We start from the raw sequence: 27,827 nt of genomic DNA, 5'->3' as shown, positions 1-27,827 counted from the left end.
GAAGAAACTAACATATTAAATCTCAACCCAGCGCCAAATCCTCTCCTACAACCTTATTTGAACCCAATAGAAACTGGGTGACCTCCATATTACAGTTAAGAAAGAGGTTAAGAAACTTATGATCAAGAAAATTGTGGAACCGAGCACCAAACTCATGACCATATAACTCTTCCATTGTGACTCATTGAGTTGACTTACCAGTTCCATCCACCTACGAGACCATTGTGCCCTACAATTATTTTAATGGATATTTTCCACCAAACAACTTACTGAGTTATGAATCTGCTGATCAATAGAATAAAAGTGGTTGCATCACATAGAAGCAATCAATGGTCATCTTGTAGGTTTCAGACAGGAGTCTCAGTGGTAGATCACCCATGAAGGAAAATCTCAGTACATTTCTTCAGGACCTTTCCCGTCTCTACCATCTGGCTCACCCAGATTACCAACCTCAGCCATGCCCAAGGTGAGTGAAAGGGCCATAGAAGAAAGTTGAAGAGTAATTTTCAGCTTCCCTTCCCACCCGTCCCCAAATAGGAGTCCTTTCTCACTATGGAGTCCTCTTTCTCACTGTTTGCAACTTCAACTCATAGCTAAAGGACAATTGGTTTTGAGTGTTGTTCTGCCTGTTATCACAAGTTCCAAGTTCAATTGTTTCCCAAGAATCAGAGAGAGATTGCAATTCAGCAAAGCACCACCAAGGCAGGTGCACACTTTGTTTGTAAGGAGAGGCGCTGCTCTGTCCTACAAACAGTGGAACTCTGATGCAGGTCTTCTAGATTTTCAAGAGAAATGGGAAGTCTCTATTTTCATTAGAAACTTTGAGAACTTTAAATATTGGCACCTAGTTTCCAAACGTGTTTTAAGTATTCTGCTTGTCAGCCCACTGCTACCTCTGGCTTAGGAGTACTTCACTGAAGTGGAGTACAGAGACATATCCAGGAAGGTGGTAGTGACTCTCACCTTTTGACTGCACCAGAGTGCTTTCCTGTTGACTGGCCCAGTGCTCCGAGGTAAGGGGTGCCTGCATTCTATTTCACGAGGGCCACTAGGGAACAGGGAGTCATTTCCAAATGACTATGTGCATGATTTCCACATTACCTGGGGCTATACTCTGACTCCTAGGCCACCTCTAGATAACATATTGACAGTGAATTGAGGTGACAATCCTGAGGCCCATGGTATCTTTCCCCTGTGGCCAAGGGCTGGGTTGGGTAGGGTGGTTGGCCAGTCACTCTGGCCTATTTTTCCCTTCCTCCTTTACTATGTATGCAGTAGGAAGGTAAACAGCCATGAACTTGAAGCTCTTCAGCTGCCAGGCAGAGGGGAGGGGTAAGTGGTGAGCACAGATAATTACATAAGATGGCATAGTGAACCAAGAATCTGGATGAGCACTGTGTCAGAGAGATGCAGGGCACCCACCTCCAACAGCAGTTTGACACGTTCACCCTTCTTGTTATGAACAGAGACCAGAAACTTCTAAGCAGGTGTGTCACTTCATTTTCATTTTACTTTTTTCAAGCAGAGGGAGAGCAGCTAGTTCATTTGCATGATCTCTAGCACTTCTTTTTCCAACAGAGCCAGACATAGATACATGTTTAAGTAGTTGTCATGGAAACCAGAGTGCATAGCTCTCCTCTAAGGTCTGAAGGAAGGATGATGAAAAGTTTAAGTCATCACCATGGAAACTCCGTGCAGATTCAAGGCAGGTTCAGACCTCCAGCACACTAACTAGTAGCAGGTAAATCTTCAGGAACTGGGGTCTTGGTGGAAGGTTAATTCTGAGTACTCACTGTGGCTCTTAGCATCAGGACAGACTCATTCGCCCTCTCCACAGGCATAGGAGTCCCATGGGGTTGGCAAAAAGGTGGGTGTGTTCCCCCAAGCTCAGAATTTCACTCTTCCTGATTCAAGATGGATTTGGGGATCTTGCCTAGCCTTCCCTATATTTTACCCCCTTTCTCCACCACCTTTCTTTGTATAGTAGGAGCCCATGAATCTGTGGTCACAAAATCAAACTTTGTTCCTAGTTGCAGAAAGCAAGACATTCAAGGTGGATTCCTGCCTTAAATAAACAAAAGCACTGGAAAATACTTCCTAATTCCTGAACTCTGTGGACCGTTGTTGGTTTCCTCTGTTACATCCCCGCCCCCCTCACCGCCCATGTAAGTCTATTTGGGAATAAGTGGCTGACCATAAACCAATCTTTGAAACCATAAACCAGGAGTCCATAAAGGAAGATCTAGAAAATGTTATCAACAGGCTCTTGCCTAAGGTGAGATGAGAACTATTTAAGGGGAGTCACAGAATTGAGGGAATCAACTCCTTGTTTCCCAGTGGGGTTATGACTCTGGCAACAACTGAAGGGTGACGGTGGGTGCGAGCACTCAGAGTGAACACACACAATTGACTGTAGCAGCCGCCTGAGTGTGGAGAACTGTGGGGATAAGCTGGGACCAGGCCAACAGAGAGAGGAGACAGGAGGAAGACATTTGCCAAGCTTTCCCTACAGTGTTCTGGTTCTCCTGGATTATGATACTTCAGAGCACTGTTTGTGAGCGAGATGGATGTGAGTCTGAATTCTGACTTCACGGATACATTCACTTAACAGATATTTATTGAACACCTATCAGGTGTCACACATTGTTCTAAGCACAGGAGGTATAACGGTAAGCAAAACAGACAAGAATCCCTAGCATGGAGGGAAGAAGACTGTGAGCAACAAGGATAATAGGTAAATTATATAGGATATCTATGTATGAGTTTAGACAAGGGGAAAAAAAGCAAGGAAGATAGAACACCAGGAGCAAGAGGGTAGTTCCAGTATATAATAAAGCACGCAGGGTAGAAGGTGAGAAGAGCCATTTGAGCAAAGACTTGCAAACAATGGGGAGTAATCTCTAAGCACATTTGTGGAAAACCTTCTAGGAAGACACCAGGAAAAGTGCCCAAATATATAAACAAGGAGACTGGTGTGATTGGAAAAGATTGAATGAGAGATGAAAGCAGATGAGGCCAAAGAGGTAAGAACTGGGGTGAATCACACAGGGTCTTGAGTAAGACCCTAGGGGCCCGCAGAGGATTTGGAAGAACATGACTTCTAGTTTTACATAGTCTCTGGCTACTGTGCAGAGAACAGAATGTGGAAGTGGATGGAAGCAGGGAGACCAGGTAGGAAGCTGTCACAGGAATCTAAAGAAAAGAAGATAGTGATTTTTATTGATAGGAGTGCAGCTGGTGAGAAACAGCCAGATTCTAAGTGTATTATGAACATGGAGCCAACAGGTTGGGTGTGAGTCATGAGAGACAGTAGTTAAAGGTGGCCGCTAGGTTTTTGGCCTGAGAAACTGGAAAGATGGACTAAATACCAACTGAGATGGAGAAGATGTGAAACGGGTATGAGGAAGATCTGAATTCAGGTTTGGACTTAATTTTGATGTCCATTATCTATTAGAGGTCCACAGGGAGCCAAGGCAACTGGAAATGCCAGAGGAGGCTGGACTAGAGATATTGGTTGGGAATGGACAACACATTGGTGGCAAATGAGGAGGTAACCAAGAGAATGATATGAACATGGAAGAGAAGATGACCAAGAACTTAACACTGGGGGCTCTAATATCGAATCAAGAGGAAGTAGAGAAATAAGCAAGGAACATGGAGATAGAATAACTGGTGGGATGGAAGGAAAACCAGAAGAGGTTGGGATTTTGAAACCCAGTGAGAGAAGTGGATGAAGGAAGCCAGAGTGGTCAGGCATTTCAAATACAGAGAGAGAAATGAGAGGAATATGAGTCAGTGGAATTGGTAACATGAGAGACAATGGGACTCTTAAAAGAGTAATTTTGTTAAAAAACCACATCTTTATCCAGTTTCCAGTTGATGGGCACTTGGGCTGTTTCCAAGCTTTAGCTATTACAAACTGTGCCACAATAAACATAGGTGCACATATATCTGTAAACATGGGTGCACATATATCACTATGGTATGATTCTTTTAATTCTTTTGGGAAAATACCCAGCAGGGAAATAGCTGGGTCAAATGGGACCTCCAGCCCTAGTTCTTTGAGGTATCTCCACACTGATTTCCATAGTGGTTGCACCAGTCTGCACTCCCACCAACAATGGAGAAGAGTTGCTTTCTCTCCACACCCCTGCCAGCATTTGTTGTTGGTTGATTTCTTGATAGCAGCCACTCTTTCTGGAGTGAGGTGGAATCTCAAGGTTTTTTTTATAAAATGGAGTACTACTCAGCCATAAAGAAACTAGAAGTCATTTATAGCTAAATGGATGCATATTGAGGCCGTACACATAAGTGAAATAAATAAGACACACGTGTAAATACCGAATAGTTTCTCTAGTGTGAGAAACTGAGAGTATAAATAAGGACTAAAAGGATTAATAACTAATAAATGATACTTTGAAATTGGAAAAGGTCCAAAGGGGTAGGGGTGGTGGGAAGGGAAGGGGAAAGGAAAGAATGGAAAGGAAAAATTATAAGAAAAGAAAAAAATGGAAACAAAGTATGTAAATAGGGAAGAGTTTAGGGGTGAAGGGCGCATAGGTAATGGGGAAAAAATAAGAACCAAGATACATCATGTACAGGTACAAGCACCCAAAGATAAATGTAAATGTATTGTTTACCTAAAATGTACCAATAAAAGAGTTTAAGAAAAAAAAAAAAAAGAGTAAATTTGGTGGTGATGGTGACCAAAGGCAAGGTTAGGGTGGTTCTTTAAGAGAATGAGAGGAAAGGAATTGGAAAGGAATTGTAGGCAACTCTTTCCAGAAGTTTCAGTCCAAAGGTTCTCTGATTTTCAATATTCTTACCTTAGATTCATGCCAGGCATATTGTAAACACCCAATAAAAAGTCACTAGAGGGCCAGGCATTTAGCTCAGTGGTTTTGCCGTCTGCAGCACAATCACAAGGACCCGAGTTTGATCTCCAGTACCAAAAAAAAAAAGTCACTAGAATGATGTTGATGTGGGGACTAATCCTTCTATAATATGGATTTGTAGCTCTCAAGAGATTCTTATTTGATGAAATCAGTAGTTTGGAGCAGTAAGCAATTTTAATAGCCTCTATTTCTGTGATGTAAGGAGGAAGGATGAATAAAGACGCTTTCAGCAGAGTGAGGACTCTGAATCTGAGCTGGAAGCTTCCTTAGAGCTTGTGTCCAACTTTCTTATTATATTAGTCTGCTTTCTGTTGCTGTCACAAAATACCTGAAACTGAGTACTTAGTAAATAAAGAGGTTATTTAGATCACATCTTTGAAGCTGAAAGTCCAAGATTGGGCAGCCATCTTCTCAGCATCTGGTGAGGGCTCTTTTGACTGCAATACAACATGGTGGATGGCACCATAATGGGAACATGTGTGTAAGAGAGACAGGAAGCCAGAGGACAGGGAGGGGCCAATATTGCTCTTTTTATAACAACTCATTCTCTTGGGTGCCACAAGAGCTACATTAATTCTTTCCAAGGGTGATGTCTCCAAAAATAATGTAGCCACCTTCTGTTAGGCCTCGCCTCAAAGGTTCCATGATCTCTTTTTTTTTTTTTGGTACCAGGGATCCAACTCGGGTCCTTCCGCTTGCACAGGAGGTGGTGAAACCACTGAGCTAAATCCCCAGCCCTGCTCCATGATCTCTTAATCCTGTCCTATGGGGGACCAAGCCTTCATCACATGAACCTTTGCAGGACACATTCAAGTCACATCCAAACTTTAGCACTTACTGAACTAGAGGAGAAACATCACAGCCAACATCTCAGCTCTGTTAGTAGTTAAACCAGGGCTAGAACTTGGTGGTCTTTGTTTTTGAGTCACTGCTTTTGATTTTCCCAAACAAATACTGAATTTTGAGTTGCTTTAGCCTCCAAAAGCTGAATTTCAGTTTCTTAGAATTCATATCCATCAGCATTCTAGAAAGCCAAATTTCCCAGTTCCAAGAAGTCCAATTAAAGTTCCCAAGAAACTTAACTACTGCAAGTCCAACACTTTGGTAATTTAAATATCAGTGAATCAGAAAATTTATAAAAGGTTTCCTTGAAAGTCAGCTTGAACTCTCAGGGTGTGAATCAGGGAACTGGAAGAGACCATGGGATGATTCCTATAAAGACAAATGCAAGGCAGTGTGTCATAGGAGGCTTAGATGATGGTATGAGTCATTATTGATTCTCCATGATGCTCAGTAGCAAATGGAATTAGATTTTAAGGGATTAAGGTAAGGGAAAACCTAGGATTTCAGCCTTCCCAAAGGCTCAGAAACACACCGGCTCAGCTGGGCTGGAAAGCATAAAAAAGAAATAGCTTACCTTATTATGTGGGTGACTGACTTCCGAGTCATTTAAACATGTGTTAAATATTTTATGCATTACAAAGGCACTGTTTGGTGAGCTCAAACTAGTCCCTTTAAGTCTAGGGGCGGATCTCAGGTGCAGCAGAGAGAAAGAGCAGAAGGGACAGCAGGTAGTTAGAAGCAGCACTTAGCAGCAGGGACATGTCCTCAGAAGGATCATTAGGTATTTCATTTTGCTAACATCGTGGTGTGTATGGGTCAGTTACTCCATGTGACCTCTTGATACAATCAAAAGTTAGGTAACTATGTGAGGCTGCTGCCCTTGGAACACGGCATACGTTTTTTTAATAAGTAGGAGTACTCTAAAATAACAATAAGAGCATAGTATAGTAAATATATAAACCAGTAACATAATTGTTTCTATCATTATCAAGCATTAAAAAATTGCATGTGCTGGGGCCGGGGATGTAGCTCAGTGATGCCGTGCCTGCCTGCCAAGCTCAAGGTCCTGAGTTTGATCCCTCGTACCAAAAAATAAATAAATAAAAAATAAATAAAAATTGCACGTTCTATGCTTTTATACAACTGGTAGTAGAGTAGGTTTGTTGTACCAACATCACCACAAACATAAGTAATGTGTTGCATTATGACATCTTGGCAGCTATGATATCATCAGGCGATGGGAGTTTCTCAGCTTCATTATAACCTTTTGAGACTACCATTGTAGGTGTGGTCTGTCCTTGAGTGGGACATTATGATGTGGCATGAGACTGTCTATACAACTCCAACCTCAACCACTTCTCTGCTTCTCCTGTCTCATCTGTGGGGCTGGCTGGGCAGCAGATGCTAGTGTCTGTGTCTGGCTCCTCACAGATTCCTCCCTGAAGCTGCCACTGCCCCAAGTATAGAGGGAGTCCAGCCCTAGATCTTAAGACACCAGGACAGGCAGCTTCTACTACCAACTTTCTCAGTGCATTTCTTTTCTCTGGCAGCACAGACTTATTCTGCTCCAAGACGAGAAGATCCCTTTGAAACTAGGCTGTCTCAGAATAGGCCCCAGACCCTGAAGGCCTTTAACAACCTGAGTGTAGGATTGCAGGTGGTACACTGGCTTTAGAGTCAGGAAGACTGGAGTCCAGCCCAGTTCTACCTTTTGCAGTTAAGTGACCCGGCAGGCAAACTCACCTAGGCTTACGTGTCCTCATTTGTAAAATGAGGATGTACATAATTCATACCTCCCTTGACCACTGCGAAGATCAAATAATGTAATATACACAATTGGTTCTTGAACTTGACTGCAAATTAAAGTGAAAAAGAAGCATCTAAAAAGTTACAGATGCTTAGGCCATACTTTCTTGAACTGTTGGATGCATATTGGAGTCATTGCTAGAGCTTCTGAAAGTTTCCATGCCCAGGCTTTATCCCAGACCAATTATGTCAGCATCTCTGAAAATAAAATCCAAGAGACCAGATTTTATAAAGTCCCCAGATAATTTCAGTGGTACCCCAAACTGAGAACCACTGACAAATATGAAAATTACTTTAAATTAGCAAGTGCCAGACATATGTAAAGAATTATCATCAGTATCAACTTGAAAATTAAATATGATGATGGTGATGTTGAATAATTGGATGGGGCTTTCCAACATACTCTCAAGAGCTTCACAGAATAATTATGAAGTTTAATGAAGTAAGTATGAGGAATTAAGAAGGCTTTCAGGGGGTAAGTAATTTAAAAATGTTAGTATATCATTGTGATGAGAGAATACCTCTCTGACTTTAGCATGCAAACAAGTTGGTGCAGCTTGTTTAAATGCAGATTCTGATCCACTGCTGGGGTGGGGCCCAAGACTCTGCATTTCCATCACACTCCCTTTGCTGTTTATCCAAAGGTTGAATGCACAGGCTTTGGGTTCCAGCACTTGGCCTTCCATTCTGAGAAAGGGAGTAGGACTCTATGCAGTAGTCATTTTTTTTTTTTAGGTCATTAGTAAATCTTTCCTCCAAGTCCCCATTTCTGGAAAGTACATCCTTCTTGTACTCTTGCAGTTTCAATGGGCACTTCCAGTTCTTATGGCCCCTGATCTTCATGGATCAGTTTAATCATGATTGTCCTACAGCTGGTCATATTGTTTCAGTGAGACCTTTCCTAGGGTAGTTGCACAGGGACCAAGGGTGTCAGCCAGCCACTGTTGGTGGCAAAGCTGTGTAGGACATGGGCTCGCTACTATGTAAGGGAACTAGTGTGCAGAAGAAATCAGGTGAGAGACTCAGAGACTGAGCAGCATTTGAGTCCTTGCTCCTGCTATTCTTCAATGTGGAGATGTTTTGCTTTCCTGGTCTTCATATGTGACATGAGCCATTCCCAAAATTCTTCTGTTTGCTTAATTCAGTTTGAGTTGAATTCCTGTCAGCACAATACCAAAACCTCTGAACAGTATCCTAATTATTTTTGTAGTTTATCTGACTCATTTGTGAGATGAAATGAGTAGTGGAATGTAAGCCATAAAATTGTTATGGTGATTAAATATGGTAACATGTAAGGCACATAGGACAGAGTCTGTGGAAATTAAAGAAATATTCCAATTAGGAAGCTCCAGGACCAGGCAGAAGGCTGCATCTATTTCAGACCATGAGTTGGTACTTAGGAAAGGGTCTCTCATAAAAGGGATTGGATTCCTGTTTCAAATATGGACCAGCTTGCCCCCTTAAAACCTACTCAATGATGAGATGTATGTCCTCAGTCTAGTCCAGATGAAATGATTCCCCCATGAGTAGCATAAGACCCAAGATCAGCTTGGTCAAATCCATGTCCAGGCTTAGCTGCTCACTGGGGCTGTTATTTGAGTGTGTCTCCTAAAACTTTATGTGTTAGCACCTTAATTCCCAGGTCAGGTGTCAGGAGAGCTGGGGCCTAGTCGGAGGTGTTTAGGCTGGGAGTGTATCACATTCAAGAATGGACTAAGGGCATTTTCTCGAGAGTGGATTAGTTCTCCTGGAAGATTTTGTTATAAAAGTGAGCTCTTCCACATGCTCTCTCTCTTACCCTTCCACTTTTCCACCATGAGATAATGTAGCATGAAACCTCTCTCCAGATGCTGTTGCTGTGCTTCTGGACTTCCAGGCTTAAGCATCATGAGCCAATATAAACTTTTCTTCATAAGTTACCCAATTTATGGTATTCTGTTACAGCAACAGAAAATAGGCTAAGACATCATCCCTAAAATGAGGGAGCTGGGCTCTCCCTTGGCCTTTTCCTCGGCATCCACTTAGTCTAAGTCTAGCTTCCAGAAATTCCATGTGTCTTCAGGTGCTGAGTCTTCATGCTTTTTGAATTCTTTTTTTTTTTTTTTGCTTTTTGAATTCTTATAAATTCCCAAGTCTGCTATATAAATGCCCCACACCGACTGTTCCATATTGATATCCCTGTATATTTAATATCATGTAACATATTAAAGGCACTCAAATGGTGGCATCTTCCCTCCCTCCCTTTCTTTCTCTTTCCAACACTTTCTATCTCTTTTTTTCTCTCTCTCTCCTCCCTCCCTCCATCTCCTAAACCTTGTTTGAGGCTTCGGAAACTAAGGACACAGTAAACGATGGAGGTGGTCCCATTGTGGGGCCACATCAGGAGTTATTAGCAGAGTATGGGATGCCCATTGCAATGTAGAGACAATAAAGGGTGGACCTACAAGGACCTGACCCCCAGAAAGAGAACATCACACATGTGACAGAGTGGGAGCAGTACTTATTACTAGAGCCGTGGGCTTGTGGTTGGAGCTGGAAATGATGGCTTTCATAGAATCATAGTAGTTCAGCTAGAAATAAAAAAAGTGAGAAAACACTAATTAATACGATGGTCACCCACCAGGTTAAGTGAGAGTTTGCAATATTGTTTAAAGCATTCTTTCCAAACATGTTAGAGGGAGAAAAGAACCACTTGTTTAGAGGACAGGAACATTTTTCGAAAGCACCCATTTGTGTGGGTGGCCTGGTGGAGTGCAGAGTGCATCCTGGTCCCTTCCCCTTGCACTGCTTGAGGCTAACACCAGAACATACAATCCTGGGCATCCTGTCTGCCAGACTGCTCTGCTGTTTCTGCTGCCTATTTTAGTTGTTCTGAGAAAATCTGAATGCTGCAGGGGGTTTTACACAGAAAACTATCCTTCCCTAGAAATCATCTTTACATTAGAAGTAATGTTGAGTATCATACTGGGAGGCATAGACTTTCCCACTTTTGAAAATCAAGAGCTAGGCTCACAAAGTGTGTGAGGACTGGTAAGCCAGGGCTTTGGGGCAGAACCGTAATGGACAGCCGGGGCCATGTCAAGAGTGAAGAACCAGATTTGGTGGAATTTGAGTTTTCCCCCCAGGCCACCTTCTCTTCCAGTGGAAGTCCTTGTTAAGAGTATGAGTGGTCCTTATTTTTTCCCCATTCCCCTGCCTTCTTTTCAATCTCTCTACCCCTCCCTATTTACAAAAACTTTGTTTCCGTTTTTTCCTTTTCTCATATTTATTCCTTTCCTTTCTTTCCTTTCCCCTGCCCCTCCCACTTCCCCTTTCCCTTTGGACCCTTTCTTCCTATTTATCATTACTCATTATACAGTTTGATCCTTATTTACACTCTCAGTTTCTCACACCAAGATATATCATGTAAAGGTACAAATTTAATATTGTATACCTAAAATGTACAAATAAGTTTGATGAATAAAAAACGAGTCTGAGTGGTAAATCGGATAAGCCATAAGAGTATTGGTAGAATGACAGTTGAGCTGCAAGGGTAATACATTTTCTCATCATCTAGTTGTTGCAGGCACAATGCTAAGCTCAGAAGTGACTGCAAGGAAGATGACCTTTGGTTCTAACCCTTATGCAGTGGAAAACCAGAGACCCAAAGGGATGGAAAGAAGGCAGGTATGTTCAGAGGGGAAAGGGGATATCTGGAGTTTAAGATCCAGAACAACAGGACTGAGTGGCTGGAGAGCAGAACATTGCAGGCCCCTGGAATTGCCTTGCATCTTTCCTCTGCTGGAGAAGGGTCCCCCAAGGTGGCTCATGTGGCATTCTCCCCAGAAATCAAGGTCATGAACATACTTCCTGAGTCACGAGGCCGAACAAGACAGCTGGAGCTGGAGAACTCTCCTACCATACACTCTCCCTTTGCAACAGGTTCCATGTCTCCACTACTGATGTCAACACTATTCTGGCTTTATTTTCTTCCAACAGTGCAGGCTCTTCTCCCCATCCCCAGCCCTCTACATAAGCTGCCCTCAGGTAGCACTAGTTCTGCTTCTTGGAATTGTTCCTTTTGCCTTCTGGTGGCACGGAGGACTGAACAGAGCCAAACAGAGGAGGTGGGATGTCCAGAGGTGGAGATGGGGATCTGGAGAACACAATCTCCACACTTAATAAGAATGGCTCCCTTATGTGCAACAGAAAAAGCCAGACACAAAAGCCATGTATGGTATCCTCCCATGAAATGGGCTACCAAAGATAAACATAGGGGCAAGAAGTAGATAAGTGGTTGCCAGGAGCTGGGGTGGAAATGGGTTGGAGGGATCTTATGAGATGACAGAAATGTTCCAAAATTGGATCATGGTGACAATTCTACAACTCAATAAACTTTGTACCAATAAGCTGTACATGTAAGATGGATGGATTTATAATATGTAAACTGTACCTAATGAAGGTGAAGAAAAAAAAGGAAGCTCATTTCAACCGCCCCTAAGAAGCACATCATAGTATTACATGTGCTTGTTTAGTCAGATTATTGTGTTTTTTTGGTCTGGTTTTCCTAATTCTCATTTTTGTTCTGCAGGGTTGATATTTTGTTTTCCTCCATTTATGTTCAAAATATTGTTAGTCTCTTTTAGATAAATGCTATTTTCTCTTGATCCAATTTTTCTTCACCTTTAATTTTCCTTTTCATGTATCAAATGAGTTTGATGGTTTTCCTATTTTGTTTTTTGCTTTATAATACTTCTTATCATTCTTTCCTTGCATAAGCCTTATTAATTTAGAAACTTCTCTGTGCGGTGTAAGCCTTACGTATTCATAAAGAGGGATAAATCTTTGGCACTTTGTGCTTCTTTGTTGGATGCACTTGTCATATCAATACCCAGGACTCTTGCTCCCCTTCCTGCCCCTTGGGCTGCCATGTCTACTCACATATGGTTTCTGGGCTCTCTTAATATAAAAACTAATGTCTTGTTTTATTATACACTTGAGAAGCACTACTTTAGCTTCTCAGAGCCAGTACAATTCTCAACGGCCCAATCTCATGCATAGAATCCCATTATCAGTCCTAAGGCACTCTGGTCATTGAGTTGACTCTTACTCCTACAAAAGGAAGGAAACCCCACCTAATATCTTCAGACCCCAAAACCCCCAAACCTGTCCCACCAGGAAGCTCAAATTGATTAATTTCACTAGCTTCTAGAAACCAGCTGTTTATCATTCTTTGTGCTGTTCTGTGTATTTCATGTAATATTAATTTTTGTTTGTTTCCAGCTAAGTTTAGGACATTGTCACAGGAGCAGTGGTGACTTATTAAAGAATACACATGCATATTATTCTTACTTGATTGTTTATGTGACACAACTGGAAAGAGATGTATTTTTACCTGAGTAACCCAGGCTCCATGCACTTTCCAATGAATGTAGGTCACGTTTGGATTGATCGTAGCATTATGAATGGTGATGTTTGGCATGTTCTCAACTTTGGGCATCTTTTTCCAAGTTCTGAAGAGAAAAACATACAAATCTCAAAAAGATAAGAACAACTGGCTCTTCCACATCCTGCTCCTTCCAACTGGAAGCCTTTTCTCAGGCTCTTCTGAGCCAGGAATTTCCTGCTCCCTCATTTCTTCACCTGTATACATTCTTCCCATTCTCCAAGGCCTCACCAACTTTTCCATAAGGACCTTTCTGAACACTTGAGACCACTTATGTTCTCCTTTTTCTGAGTTCTAGAAAAACCAAGTATGTAATTGCCACATTTGACGTGTGCTGCTCTTATTTTGTCCTGAGAGGTATATGACTGGAAGGCAAAAGAGCTTCCCCAGTAGGGAGCAAGGAGTCAAAAAATATAGAATGAGTCAGAACTCCAGGACTATGATTGTGTGTTCCACCTGAGACTTGGGTAGCCTTGTAGAAGACAGCTGGCTTTCGAAGCCAGTCCTACAACGAGGTGGACATTGCTCATGGCCACTTCAGCCTGAAGGCAGATGGCAGCAGCATCCACGTCCTCGAATGTTATAAATGGTCTGAAATTATTGAGTAATTAACACCAGTGCTCTAGACAGTCTGTCCTTCCCACAGCAGAGGCAGGATTGGAGCACTTGGTACATCGCACATGATCAGGAGTGGAGGGCACCATGGTTGTCTACCCAACTGCCACCCTCCCCTTCCTCCCTGCCACAAAATCCAAGTGCTATGGATTGTCCCCCAGGGGCTCATATGGTGGAAGCTTTGTCCCCAGTGTGGTGACCTCAGAAGAGGCAAGACTGTTATGAGGCAGGGACTGGTGGGAGGTCAATGGGGGTGTGGTGTTCTGAAGGAATTAATGTAGTTCTCATAGGATTTCTGTTAGTTCTCATGACAGGGTTATTACAAAAGAAGAAGACTGGTCCCTTCCCAGGATCTCTGGCATTCTGTCTTGCCACACAGGCCCTTCTTCTCACACACAACCCTCCCATGATGCCATCCACCAGGAGGAGATGCAGCTGGGGACTCCCCAGAGCCAGTGCCATGCTGTCTATACTCAGCCTCCAAAACTGTGAACTAAAGAAAGTTCTTTCATTTATATATTACCCAGCCTTAACACTTTGCTATTGCAGTAAAAATGGCTGATACACCAAGACATGACCCATTTTTGGCTAACCAGATAAAGAGGAATCAGCAGAGGAGCCTTGGGAAAATTGCTCCCTAACAAAATGTGAAATTAGTATGAGACAGTCGGTCTCTCTCTCCCATATGTATGTATCCCCTCTCTGTCTATTTTTCCTCTCCTATAGATGACTCTTCTTCCTGATTTTTGGTACTGGGGATTGAACTCAGAACCTTATGCTTGAGAGGCAGGTGCCAGAACCACTGAGCTAAATCCCCACCCTGAACTATGCTAATTCCAATCAGTGGACTAATTTAGTACCACAGCCTTAATCCCAGTATCACATACCCTAGATCCAGCCAGCTCCAAAAAGCCCCTTCTATGAGCACATGAGGATTTGGGGAGACATCTAGATACAAACCATAACATTCTACCCCTACCCCTCAAAAGACTTGAATGCATCTGAGTTTTGACTCCAATCTGTCCCATGAGGTCAAGCGTGAAATTTTCCATTTGCGGTGCCATGTCAACATGCAAATGTTTAGGATTTTGGAGTATTTCAGATTTTTGATGTCCAGATTAGAGATGCCAAGCCTGTAATTGTTTTCCTATTTATTTGGCTTATCATAAAAAACGATTCTTTTATCCTGTTCTTTCTAATCTTTAGCACAGAAGTAACATTTAAATATTTTTCCTTAAAGATTTATTGCTTTTGACTACTTTTCAAGTATTAAGTTTGTATGTTTCAATCTTCTAAAAAGAGATTTCTTGAGAATTTTGAGTAAATGGTGGCCCCATCAGACCAGTGAAAGACACTTTGGTTTCCTAAGCAAACAATCACTCAGTACATGCTTTTGCTTTGATCATGACTCTTGCTAGACTTTCTTGTATCCTGAAGGAGTGAGGAAGAGTCTGTGTCAGGACTCCCTTTTTCTCTAAATGGACTTCCTGCCAGGTTTCCATGCATCTCAGAGATATCTTTCCATGAGGCTGCTTATTGCCTGCTGAAGTTCTCTGCTGCTGAGTTTCCTGGAACTTTCCACGCAAGCTCCTGCATCCTCCACCTGCCCAGCCAAGAATCCAGAAAGTTAATAGACTGAGTAGATCTCAATCTCCATACTTCATCACTCACAAAATCCACACCTTGTTTTCTCTGTCAGCAATAGTGCCTTAGAAACTAACACTGAATACTTGAAAATCTCCATTTAAGCCCCTGAATTGTTTTTTTTAAAGATTTATTTTACTGTGTAACTTTACCAGGCTTCCATAACAATGCTCCAGTGCATCTGATCTCATCTCTGAAAATCAGTTAAAGTCTGCTTTTCTTACCCTATGAAGTGTTTCTTCACCTGCAAATAGAAATAATGTCTCCTCAACCTGCTTCTTCCTCTGAGGTGCTGTGGGAATCTTTTAGCTCATGTTTGGCGGGGGTGGGGGTGGGGTGTTGTTAAATTGATCTTCTGTTAAAATTGCTCTGAAGTTAAAATTTGAGGTTTGCTTTCACTAACCTCTTCATCTTAGTACCACTTAGCATCTACATTGCTTTTTCTTGAATACATTTAAGGTCTGGGAAGAGATTGCTGGGGAAAAATGGGGCAGAAAGAGATGGTGATGGTAATCAAATCAAAGGTAATGGATTTGAAATGTGCATTCATATTTCAAGAGATAAAACTGTAGGAAAAAACCTTTAAATGTTGTGAAGTTACTGCTTGGAAACAGACTCAGTCTCTTGTGTGTGAATTAACTGATGGGGGATAAAGTCAATAAATAAGGACTTCGATGTAATTTATTACCCATTCTGATAATAGTTTCTGTATTTCCATCAATATTTTCTTAATTTTAGAAAAGACTCATAATATTTTTTTTTTTTTGCCATGGTGCTGGGAATGGAACCCAGGGCTTTACACATGCTAGGCAGTGTTCTACCTTCCATCCTTCATCTGCTCCAGACACCCCAGACTGCCTGCTCTTCCATCCTGGTATGTTGCACCTAGGAAACATCTCTATTATCTGTCTTTCTAATTGAGCATTGAGTGCAATAAACTTTCCTCTTAGGACTGCTTTCCTTGTGTCCTATAGGTTCTGGCATGTTGTGCTAGCAGTGTCATTTCAGTCCAGGAATTGTTTAATTCCTTCCTTGATTTCTTCTCTGATCTATTGAGTGTTGAGGAGTGTGTTATTAAGTTTCCAGGTGTTTATAAATTTTCTGTGGTTTCTTTTGTTATTGATTTCTAGTTTCAACACACTATGATCTGACAGTGTTCCTGGGGTGATTTTGATTCTTTTATTTATATTTAAGCATGCTTTAAGGAGTTTATGTGGTCTATTTTGGAGAAAGTTCTTTGTGCTGCTGAGAATTTGTATTTTGTTATAGTAAGGTAGAACAATCTATAGATACCTATTAAGTCCATTTCTTCAAAGGTGTAGTTTATCTCTTATATTTCTTTGTTGATTTTTGTTTGATCAATCTGTATCTTTGTGAAGGTGGAGTACTGAGGTCCTCTACTATGATCATGTTAGTGTTTATTTGACCTTTTATGCCCATCAGTGTTTGTTTTATGAAGTTAGTTGCTCCAATTATTTGTTGCATATATATTTACAATTGTTATCTTTTCCTATTGGATTGTTCCCTTAACTAATATGTAATGAACTTTTTTGCCTCTTCTGATCAATCTTTGCTTGAAGTCCACTTTGTCTGAAAATAAAATTGCTATCCTTGCTTGCTTTGGGGGCCCTGGTGCATGTAATATTGTTTTCCATCCTTTGATTTTTAGTCTATGAATTTATTTTGGGATTAGATGAGTTTCTTAAGTACAACAGACTGTTGGGTTTTGGTTTTTGATCTAGCCTGCTAATCTGTGTCTTTTAATGAGGAACTTGATGTCATTTGCATTGAAATTTATTACTGAAAATTACTGATTTATTCCTGTCATCGCATTCTTCTTCTGTTGATGACGTTTTTATTTTTTCTTTTTGGTTTAACTACTCCTTGTTCAATGTATTAATTCCATTGGGTTTTTTTTGGGGGGGGGCTTTGTTGGCTTCATTGTCTTTTTCTAGAATATTACCTTTTTTTGAGTGCTGGGTTCACTGGACTCTGTCATTGTGTTGTTTCAATTAGCAATAATCGCACCTCAGATAAACCTCATTGGCTACGATACTGCCACTGTGCAAAGCTTGTCATTGTGTTGTGAGGAGAGAATTTCTACTGGTTATACTGGTGTTTACGTATCTCTTAAAGTGTTCTTTGTTATAGACTATCATTATTTCTCCATCAATTTTAACAGGTAGTTTTGCAAGATATATTAGTCTGGGTTGAAAGTTGTTTGCTTTTAGTTATTGAAATACTTCACTCTAAGCTCTCCTGGCCTTTTTTTTTTTTGATACTGGGATGGAACTCAGGACCTTGTGCTTGAGAGGCAGGTGGCAGCACCACTGGGCTAAATCCCCGGCCCTCTGCTGGCTTTTAAAACTTTGTGTTGGGAAGTTTGCTGTAATCCTTATGAATTTACATTTACACATGATTTTTTGCTTTTCTCTGATAGCTTTTAAAATTCTTTTTGTTGGATATCTGTGATTTTGACTATGGTGTGTCAAGGAGGGCTTCTTTTTTCATCATAGTTGGTATTCTGTAAGCCTTGCTTACCTGTATGTTGAAATCTTTCATCATACTTGGAAGATTTTTTATTATATTTTCTGTAAACAAATTTTATTATTCCATGTGTGTTGTCTTCTAATTACTCTGTAACTCCAATTAGCCCTGAGTTAGTTTTCTTAGCATCATTTAGTAGCTCTTGGTTGAATTTTTCTTGTTCTCTTATTGTTTTTAAGGTTCCTCTGAATAATTTGTTATGTTTTACCATTTTGTCTTCAATTTCAGAAACGTATCTTCACATTGGTTATTTCTGCAATTTATGAATTTTATACAATTTTTTGTCTCCAGTGTTTCTGTCTGGTATCTTTTTATGGAGTCCATATCTTTGGTAGATTTGTCATTTATAATTTGGACAATTTTGATTACCTCTTCAAATTTTTTATTTGTCCTCCCATATCCACGTCAGTCAGTTTATATATTAGTTCCATCCTATTTGGGGTCATTGCCCTCTTTGAACTTTGAACTTTGCTGAATTTCTTTACCTCTTCATTTTGTATAGCTCTATTACCTGGTGTTTGCTTTTCTTTCTATTGGTATCCCTTGGATCTGCTTTGGGAGAGTTGGGAGACTTTGGGAACATTCTGTTGCCTTGTTTTTCATGTTCTTTCTTTCTTTCTTTCTTTCTTTCTTTCTTTCTTTCTTTCTTTCTTGTGCTGGAGATTGAGATCAAATAAAGTGAGAACAATTTGTAGTTAATATGAGGAGTTATCTAGTTATATTCTGTTTTCCAGTGATGTGTTCATGGCTTTGTTCAGAGATATTGTTCACTCCTTCTGCTGTTCAATTTTAATGAGCTGGACTCTGCCCCTGTGTTGTGAGGAGAGAATTTCTACTAGTTATAATAATATCAACAGATCTAATCATGTATCACTAGTATGTATCAGACTTGGATTTTACATTTTCACTGTTTAATGGTGCCCTTTATTTTCTATTCTATATTGTTATTATCAGTCTGTGATGTGGAAGGAGAAAGAAAGGAAAGAGATGGAGGAAAGAGACAAAGAGCAGGTAAGTCAGTAGAAGAGGTAAATAGGAGAGAAATAATAGGCAAAAGATTAGATGGGGGTCAGATTTGTTAAGGGTCTTTTCTAGTTGGAGTAAAGAGTTAGTGTTGAGAGGTTTTAAGAAGATATCTGTGTGGGTGGGTGGCAGGGTGTGGGTGGAGGGGGTATAATTTGGGATTGAGGAAAGCTGTGAGGTTGTCAGAACCCATTGATATATTTGTGATTAATTTTGTTTGAATCTTCTGAGCACAGTTCTGTTGGGGGTTACCCCCAGACGACCATTCAAGTGAAAGCATCGGTCTGCTCCTCTTCTCTTTTTTCCAAACACAGGCACCTACTTCATATGTGTCACATGAAAGATGAAGAAGAGGCAAGGGAGCAGAGAGATAGGTAAAATAAGGAAGGACAAAAGGTAGGGTAGGTAGGACAGAAGGCTAACTAGATAAAAATGAAGAAAGACAGGGAGAGTAGAAAATAGGAAAAAACTTGGAAAGAAAATTTTAACAAGTAGAAAAAAAGTTTAAAATGTTGATAGAGAAGCAAGAATTGGAGAAAGGGGATGAGGAAAAGAGAAAGAAAACAACAACAATTAAAAAACCCCAAACAAACCCAGCAAGAACCTAGAACAGACACTCCAGGAAAAGAACATACAAGCGATCCCATGTGGCTGCTAAGCCATAAAGCCCGAGTGTCCACACAGTTCCCTTTGGCTTTAATTGCAGTCTGTTTACAGGCAGCCATACCAATTTCCCACCCGCCTGTAGGCTGTTTACCAGCCTGTCTGGGAGTGATGAGGGGTGTCAGTTTCTTTGAGCCCACTTTCTTGATGAAAGCTGTGCTTTGGACATGGTTAACTGCAGTCATTTGTCTCTGTCCCATGCTCCAACCTCCTCAAGAGTAGGATGTGAAATAATTTGCCTGACACTGAGCTCCGCTTTATCTGGTGCCAGGGTTCTATGACTCATTCTTTTCTTGGTGCTGGGCAAACCTCTGTGCTCTCACTTCAGAAATTTTCTGCTTAGTATGTCACCAGAAGTTCCCTGCCCCAGCCAGCCTCCTTTTCCTTTGCATTCAGATCCTAAACTAACCCTGTCTCAAGAGCTCCCTTTTCCATCCAGGAAAAATCTGATGCAGCTCTTGGGCTTAGTTTAGGGACTCTTCTCCCCCAAGTGTGATGGTGGTTGCTCTTCAGGATTTCTTGCTCACTCAGATTTTTCTGGTCTTTGTGGAAATGACAGAGAAGAGATCACTCTGGACCGACAGTTCAGTCTTTCTCCCTTCCATGTTTTTCTGGGGATGTGATTCCTAGAACCTGGTGCCATCCTGCCATTTGTAGTGTTTGGCTCTCCTCTGCCCAGAGTTGGAGGGCTTCCTTTGCCTGTGGTGAGTGTTGGAGAGGATGTCACCAGGCCACAGTGGACCTGGACCCTAGTGTTCAGGATGATGGGGGAAGGAGCCAGGATATAAAGAGTGCATTCCAGTGTCTGGGCTCTGTATTCCCAGCTCTTCTCCTCAGGCTGTTAGGATCACTCTCCAAATTCCTGCTCCTCAGAGGATACAAGGATGGGGGAGATACAGACCAGTGACAGCACTGCTTCCCTTTTTCAACAATCCAGATACTGGTTTGATCTACATGGATCATCTTTTAGGTTAGCTTTCCATTTCTGGGTGTGACTGTCTCCCCTGTTTCAGAGGACCCGTGTTTTCCGTAAGTCTTCTCTGTCTCTAATATGCCATCTTCTCTAATCAGCCATGTTGAATCCATTTCGCCTATTGATTTTATGATTTATTTCTTTCCCCCTAGACAGCCATTCACAATCACAATTTGAAGATTTACCAAAATAGAAATAACCTATCACAGTAATTGACTGCTTTTCCTATAGTCATTGAGTTTCTTTATGGTTTTATTTAAAACTTTTAGAAAACCTCGCTGTAAGGTAATAAGCAAATGTCTTCACTCACAGTGTGTGTGACATTCATCTTTCTGCCACACCCTAGACACTTTCCAACCTTCCCTGAAATGAGGGTATTCCTAGCTAATTCACTGCAGACAGGAACAAATGAGCTGCAATCCGATCCTGAGGGAAACCACTAGATTTTTTTTTTTTGGTATCAGGGCTAGAGCTCAGGACCTTGCGCTTACAAGGCAGGCAGCGGAACCACTGAGCTAAATCCCTGGCCTGGAAACCACTAGATTTTAAAAAATATTCTAATAGCTGGCAATAGCTTGGCTTCTTCTCCATTCTGCAAAGCAACAACTCAAACTGTGCCCACTTCCTAGATACTCAACAACTTTGTTCTCCCTGTTCAGGGCTCCCAGATGGCCACCAGCTGGCCAGGGCTATTTGTTGCATTCTAATCCCTTTATCCCTCCCTTGGTTTTCTTTTTTGCCTCCTCTTGCTAACACCCACCATCCTGTATCCTCTTTGGAAGAACTATTTTGTAAGAAAATCTTGAGGATATTTTGGAGGAATTATTGTCTTTTTAAAAAATTTGGAGTGAAAGGATAGCCAATTGCAGAGCAGGCCCCAACCCTGCTCGTCAGCAGAGGGACAGCTGTCTCTGAGGGCAGGATCAGAACGGAGCATCTCCTGACAATGCTGTGGAAACCACACTTCAACCTGCAAGCTGTGCTCCTCTCTGTTTGGAATCACGGCAAGGAGATGTCTATCCTGCCTGCTTCTCCACGGGCCAGCAGAGCAACAGGAAAATGTACCATTCGATCTCATTTGAGCACTTTTTTGCTCCATTTTTCTGTGATTAGAGTATTGTGATAATCCAATTTTTAACATTAAATGGCTTTTATTGATTTTCCAGGTTACAGCTAGAAGATTGCCTAAAAGGACAACTTTTAGAAGGGAGTGTGATGTCTAGGTGTCTGTGCCTTTACCCAAGTTTGCCAGGCCAGTCAGTGTCTGTCTCTGTCCACCTGTGTTTGAGCAGAGAATTTCTGTGGGGTCTCTGAAGGCCTCTGTCTGATAAGCACATCTGCATGGAGGGGGGAAGACTTCGGGGGGCACTGAGACACTAGCACGTCTTAGTTATGTTTGTGCTTCCGTGAGTACAGGGGATGTGTGCAGTGACTGTGTGTGTGCACACACAAGAGATCAATGTGAGTGACTGTGTGTGTGCGAGCCACGGGGATGAGTGTGTGTGTGAGTGTGTACACAGAAAATCAGTTTGTGTGACTTTGTGTGCCCGGAGGATCAGAACAGGTGGTATGTGTGGGGATGACTCTGTGTGTGTGCACATTTGTGAATATGTATGTTCCTATGTCAGGCTCTGCGAGGGGTTTCCAAAGTGTGATTGTGGCATGGCCTTGTGTGTATTAGGAGTCAACACAGGGTGCTTTGGAGAAGTGTCACTTCTGTGGTGGATGTTCTGAACTTAGGAGATGTGTTTTGTTTGACCTGTGACACAGGGATTGGTGGAGGATGGATGTTAGGTGGGCACTGGGCACTGGGACTGTATTTTGAGATGTTTGGGGGAGTTTAGGGGCACCCATAAAAGTTTCTGTGTGGGTGCCTATGGGTTATCTTGTGGGTTTCTGAGTTGTATGGTGTATGGGGTGGGTATTTGAGAGGGTGGTTGTAAGACTGAAGGGTATCTGTGTAGGTGTCTGTGCATGTGGTGCTGCGTGACTCTGAGTGACTCTGTGAGTATCTGTTTCTATGAGCTCACACCCCACAAAAAGCCCTAAACATCCCCACCAGCAAAGCCTGCCTTGGTACTTTACTGTGCCCAGAGTGTCTGTAGCATGCACAGTGCCCAGGCCGTGGCAGCTCTCTCCTGGGAGTTCACAGTCACCAATAGTTATTTGTAGAAGCCTCTGCTGAAATGAGTGGCCCTTGGCTGGCAGCTCAACGTGGGTGGCAGCTCCCTCCCAGGGGATGTCAGAGGAGGGTTTTGCCGATCCCTGAGTGTGTCTGCAGAGGCCATGTGGCAATCACTCCCATTCCCAGGACACCTATGGATGTCTCAGCCCATAAAAGCACACACTTGACGTCTCCAGAACTAATTTGGAGGAGACAGAAGAGGGAGCATATTGAGGATCCATTCTTCCTGTCATCTTCCAGAAATTATATCAGCGAGCAAGAGGCACTTGGAAGCTTATCTATTGTCTACAGAGGGAATCACCTTCCCCTTAAGCTGAAATGAGATGTTCCAGAGATGAGACTTTTAGCTTTATCCAGGAGCTGAAAATCAACCAATTATATGTTTATTTGGAGAAATCCCAGGTTTCTGTATTAAGAGGGCATTTTGGATGAGTCAGTATTTGTATTTACATCCAGCACTGGTGCTCAGAATTGACAACCAGGTCCTAGAAATGAGAAATGCATCTTGTGTCTGCTCCCAAGTTTGCAAGTGGGGAAGCCTAAGCTGAAGGAGGTAATGTTCTGCCCAGGTTCCATGTGAGGCACCATCACAGAGCTGGCCCATCAGCATAGAGTGTGGGGCTCCCCAGGCTTAGCCTTAAGCAGCACTCTAGGAGTCAACTAGAACCTCAACCAAGAGCAAAAGCTCACCGGGAGTCATTTATTAAAGTCCTGAACAGAACAACAGCACAGCTGGCCCTCTGTATCTGCAGGTTCTGCACCCTCCAGTTCAACCAACCACAGATCAAAAATATTTGAGAAAAAAACTGCATCTGTGTTGAACACGTACGGAAATTTTTTCTTGTCATTATTGCCTAAAGAATATAGAATAACAATACTTACAGAGCATTTGTATTGTGCTAGGTATTATAAACCATCTCAAGATCATTTAAATATATAAGAGGATGTGTGCCTAAGTTCTATGCAAACACTACACCATTTTATATAAGGAACTGGAGCATTCTCAAATTGTGGTTTCCACAGAGATCTTGAGACCAATCCCTGGAGAAGATGCAGAATGACTGCATTAATTTTGGGGGCAGCAAAATATAGTTTTAAGTAGAGCTTGAATTGCAGCTGTAGAATGATTCCAGCCAGTTTTTCCTTTTTTGTTCAAAAAATGAATTCTCTAGCTAACTTCAAAGCCAAAAGCCAGAAGCATTCATTCCTATATTACCGCCTTTTTATCAATTATAACAAAATGTTTCCAGTTTTTAAGAAGCCCCACAGGTGGCCACATTTTCACCCCTTTTTTTACAGACACAAAGCAAGGTTTTGTTCGCCTACCCAGCAAGCACAGATTTGCCACCTGAGCCCTGTTCCCAGAACAGCCTGTGTGTTACCTCCTCGTTGGTGAGCTGGGTGACTAATACATTTGAACTACCTCCTTGGAATCTCAAACTACCCCCTTGGATTCTCAAACTCCTCTTGGGAACAGGTGGTACAAGCACTGCTTTCTTGAGGTTATGAATGAAGATATCAAGGCAGGGGCAAGTATTTGGCTGAAGCAAGGTGCAGAGAACATTTAGCCACTGAGCACAGCTTCAGGCTGGTGTGTCCTGTCCTCTATTACTCTCTCTCTAACAACAAAGTATCGAGTGCCCTTTGGAAGGGCTTTGTTATGGCTCGTGCCTTGATGTCCTCCCAAAGCCTCATGCAGTCATAGGTGGGTTTTTTTCTGAGGTGGGTGAATCTAGAGTGTGTGATGCTAGGATTAAGGGCATATGATTACTAAACCAGTACATGTGAGTGAATAGTTTGGCACTGCCCTCATCCCGGTATCTGAATAAGATAAAAGGAGCAGAAAGACACTGTTAAACTCTCTTTTTGCTTTTGCTGCTTCTGCCACTATGAACTATTGCCCCTCTGCCTCCCTACCTTGGAGCCAGCTGATTATGGACTGAAACCTCTATAAACTGTAAGCCAAATAAACCTTCCCCCCTTTTACTTTGGGTGTCAGGTATTTTGTCTCAGCAACAAGACAAAAGTAACTAACACAATAGGTGTTCTTCTGTCTAACAGACACATTCTGATGTAAATAGGGGACGTATACATCAAACTGAGGATGAGGTTGTGAATAAGAAAGGCCCTCAGTATGGTGTAAACTATTAAGTGTTACAGAGGGAGGCCTCTGTGCTGTGATCAAGGAGACGTTCTGGAAGAGATAGGATGGCTTTCTTGCACTGTAGGGGAGAAGAATTTAAAAAGCTGGGATGGAGGGAAGGACACATTCTTGATGTGACTCCGCATTTAGTGTGGTCCTGTGACTGACTTCAGGAATACAGGCAGAGGTGACGTACAGCACGCACCAGCCTAGGCTAAGAACCTCTCCCACATGACCCCTTCCTTGATGTCTTGCCCAGCTGGTTATCTGGATGCAGAGGACCTAAAGGCAGTGTCCCTGAATCACTACATGGGGGCCATCCACCAAATCCATTTAAGGAACTATTACTTGACTAGGTAGTAAGCATCTGTTATGCACTTGATCTTAGCCAAAAGGCTGAGACACGATTAGTAAGTTTCTGTTATGAGAAGCTACTGAACTTGGGGTGGGGTGTTTCTTACACAGCTTGCCTACCCGGACTCACAGGCAGATTATGTTCTCTCTGATCCTCTGACCATTTTATGTTTAGTTGAAATGTCCATCCTGACTTTTTCAGTGATTAGTTTTGTTTTCAATGTTCTATTCCCTTGAACCAAATAGAATGCTCCATTATATTATCAGAAACATTTTTTTGAAATGAATGAATAAATACATCAACTTTGGAGGTTCATAGTGGTGTAGTATGATAGGAGTATCAGGGCAAAGCAGAGAAATGAAAACATCAGGGAGTGGGAATATGAAGTTGCAGAGTATAAAGGTAAAAACGCAAATACTAATCCTAAACTCCCTTGAGAACATTTGGTGGATTTATTTTATTGCCCCATGCAACAGTTACATAAAGATATTATGTTTTTGCTTTTAAAAAGCACTATTCTTGGAGCTGGGGATTTTGCTCAGTGGTTTCACCACCTGCCCCACAAGTGCAAGGACCCAAGTTCGATTCCTGGTACCAATAAAATAAAATAAAGCGCTAGTCCTCTTCTTTTGAAATCACATTTAAACTTCAGTATTTACCTTAACAGTTCACCTACAGATGCCAAAAACAGAATGTTCACACATCCCTGCAACACAGTTTAAAAGAAAAAGAAATTTCTTTCAGTAGCAAAAAGGCAACATATTCCCGAAAGCTTGATTCTTCTCTCAGAAACAACAAACAACATTTCTCTGTTTAAAAGGGAGCAGAGGGGTTTTAGACTTCTCTGCATCTCCCTAAATAGATGGGCTTTCACATTTAGAAGATGCTGGAGCTGCCATAGCCTTGAGTGGAACAGGAGCTTGGCCAGAGAGCAGTGTCCAAGCGCCAGGACTCAGATAACAGGGGAGCTCCCCCTTCTCCCATTGGAGCAGGGACTTGGAAGCCCCCAAACACTTCAGCACATTTCTCACAGAGATATACACTCGGGACAGCATTTGATATGCAGGAAAACAATGACACAATAGGGAGGTATGTATAAGTAAAATTTGCTGCCTCTGGATGCTGTTGTATTTTCCAGTATTGATGTGAGCAGAGACTATGTTCCTAAACAATTAAGTGCCAGCCACTGCCACTATCCTACTAAATGCTCTGCATGTTTTATTTCACTAAATCCTTACAATAATCATAGGTAGTTGGCAATTTTATTATTTCCCATCTACAAAAAGGAGACTGAGGTCAGATGATGTGCTCAAGGTAGTAGAAACTGCAAACAGCCAACCTAGACTTGCTAAATATTCGTCTCGTCTTTGAGCTCAGGTATGTCACCCCTGGAACAAGCACTGGTCTTAGCAGTTCATCGAATATTGATTTCATGATAGGTAGTGTCATTTTCTTGCTAAACAACTTCATTCTGGGCACAAATGGAATCTCAGGCTGCTGCACTATTTTTTTAACAGTATGGCATACACCAAAAATTCTGTGTCAAGTGTGTCCTATGTAAGGTTTTCCCAATGCATAATCTATTAATGGGAATTGCATCAGCATTGTAGGCTCTTGCCACTTTTCAAAGCCATTACAGTGCCATTTAAAGACTCATTTTGTTTGAAGAAGTCACTACATACTGTTCCCCTTCCTCTAGGTCTTCTCCTGGTCAACTCATTTTTTCCCCCTGCTTGACCCATTTTCTTTGGAGCTCTGCAATCCAGCTTCATTCCTTATCCTTTGCTACCCTTTTTCTTCTGCCATCACAGTTCCATTTCTAATAAACCGAAAGCAGTTTTCTCAGTCTCTCATCTCCCTTGAGCACCCTGGATGGTCAGCTTATGATCACTTCTTTCCTTCTGAACACCTCTTCTCCCTTGGCTTCTGCTGTTCCTTCCCACTGTTAGCTCCTTCCTTGTATCCCTACATTGAGTTTTCAGCTCTCTGCTCTTCTCTCCCAACACTCCAGTCATTCAAGGCTCTTGGATTTTTACTGCTCAGCTTTCTCCAAAGGCAGTGATGTCTACATCCTTATCATTCCCTTGACCTCCAAACTGGGCCTTGCATCTTCTGTCAGGACTCTTGCGCTTAGAGGACCTTGACTAGCTATAGTCTCCTCATTCTCACACTTATAATATCACACCTACGGCCTTAGCTCAGCCAGCCAGGAAACTTCAGGGCTCCATTTGCTCCCAGGGCCTGCCATTTCCTTGGTGTCCCAGGATCTTCTGCTTGGAGCTGGCTCAACAAGAATGGTTAAGAAAGCATCCACCTTAGTGTCTGGCATGGCTAAGATGCCCCCATCAGACTGGTTTCTCTTTCCTTTTCCTTTGCCTGCCTGCCTGGCATTTATAGAGACAGTAGGTCTATCTACTGTGGAAGGGATAAGTAGCTTCATTCTATCCTATCCTTCCTACAGCCACCTCCATGAAGCCTCTCACCCTCAGGCCTGGAATAGTGCCTGGCCCAGGACCTCATCTTCACCTGTGCATTTCTCCAGTGAACTACCCTGTTCCCTGAAACCAAATAAATCTTTCCAATTCACAGCTCCTTGCCACTTTCCTGCTAAAGAAATAAAAATGGTCACCTGTTATCAATTAGGTCAGGTCTAGCCCAGTGATGGATGGTGAACCTTTTAGAGCTTCCAGTAATAACAAACAGCCAGCTG

General features: G+C 42.0%; 1 protein-coding gene and 1 pseudogene across 1 annotated transcript in view; both read right to left on the bottom strand.

The window, feature by feature from the left end:
• LOC101697015 (cilia- and flagella-associated protein 337-like) overlaps nucleotides 1-27,827 on the bottom strand; it is a 120,593-nt gene that overhangs the window by 59,782 nt on the left and 32,984 nt on the right. Inside the window, 3 exon segments of the mRNA XM_087199478.1 lie at nucleotides 10,045-10,114; nucleotides 12,919-13,036; nucleotides 25,777-25,823. Of these exon segments, the coding sequence (XP_087055604.1) occupies nucleotides 10,045-10,114; nucleotides 12,919-13,036; nucleotides 25,777-25,823 (235 nt within the window).
• LOC147821686 (U4 spliceosomal RNA) lies at nucleotides 17,233-17,301 on the bottom strand (annotated as a pseudogene).

Source organism: Heterocephalus glaber, unplaced genomic scaffold, assembly GCF_053883595.1.
Source record: "Heterocephalus glaber isolate CG9 unplaced genomic scaffold, H.glaber_assembly_v1.0 deba00001720, whole genome shotgun sequence".
NCBI lineage: Eukaryota > Metazoa > Chordata > Mammalia > Rodentia > Bathyergidae > Heterocephalus > Heterocephalus glaber.
Note: the sequence above shows the minus strand (reverse complement) of the source record. Positions and strands in the feature narration are given on the sequence as shown.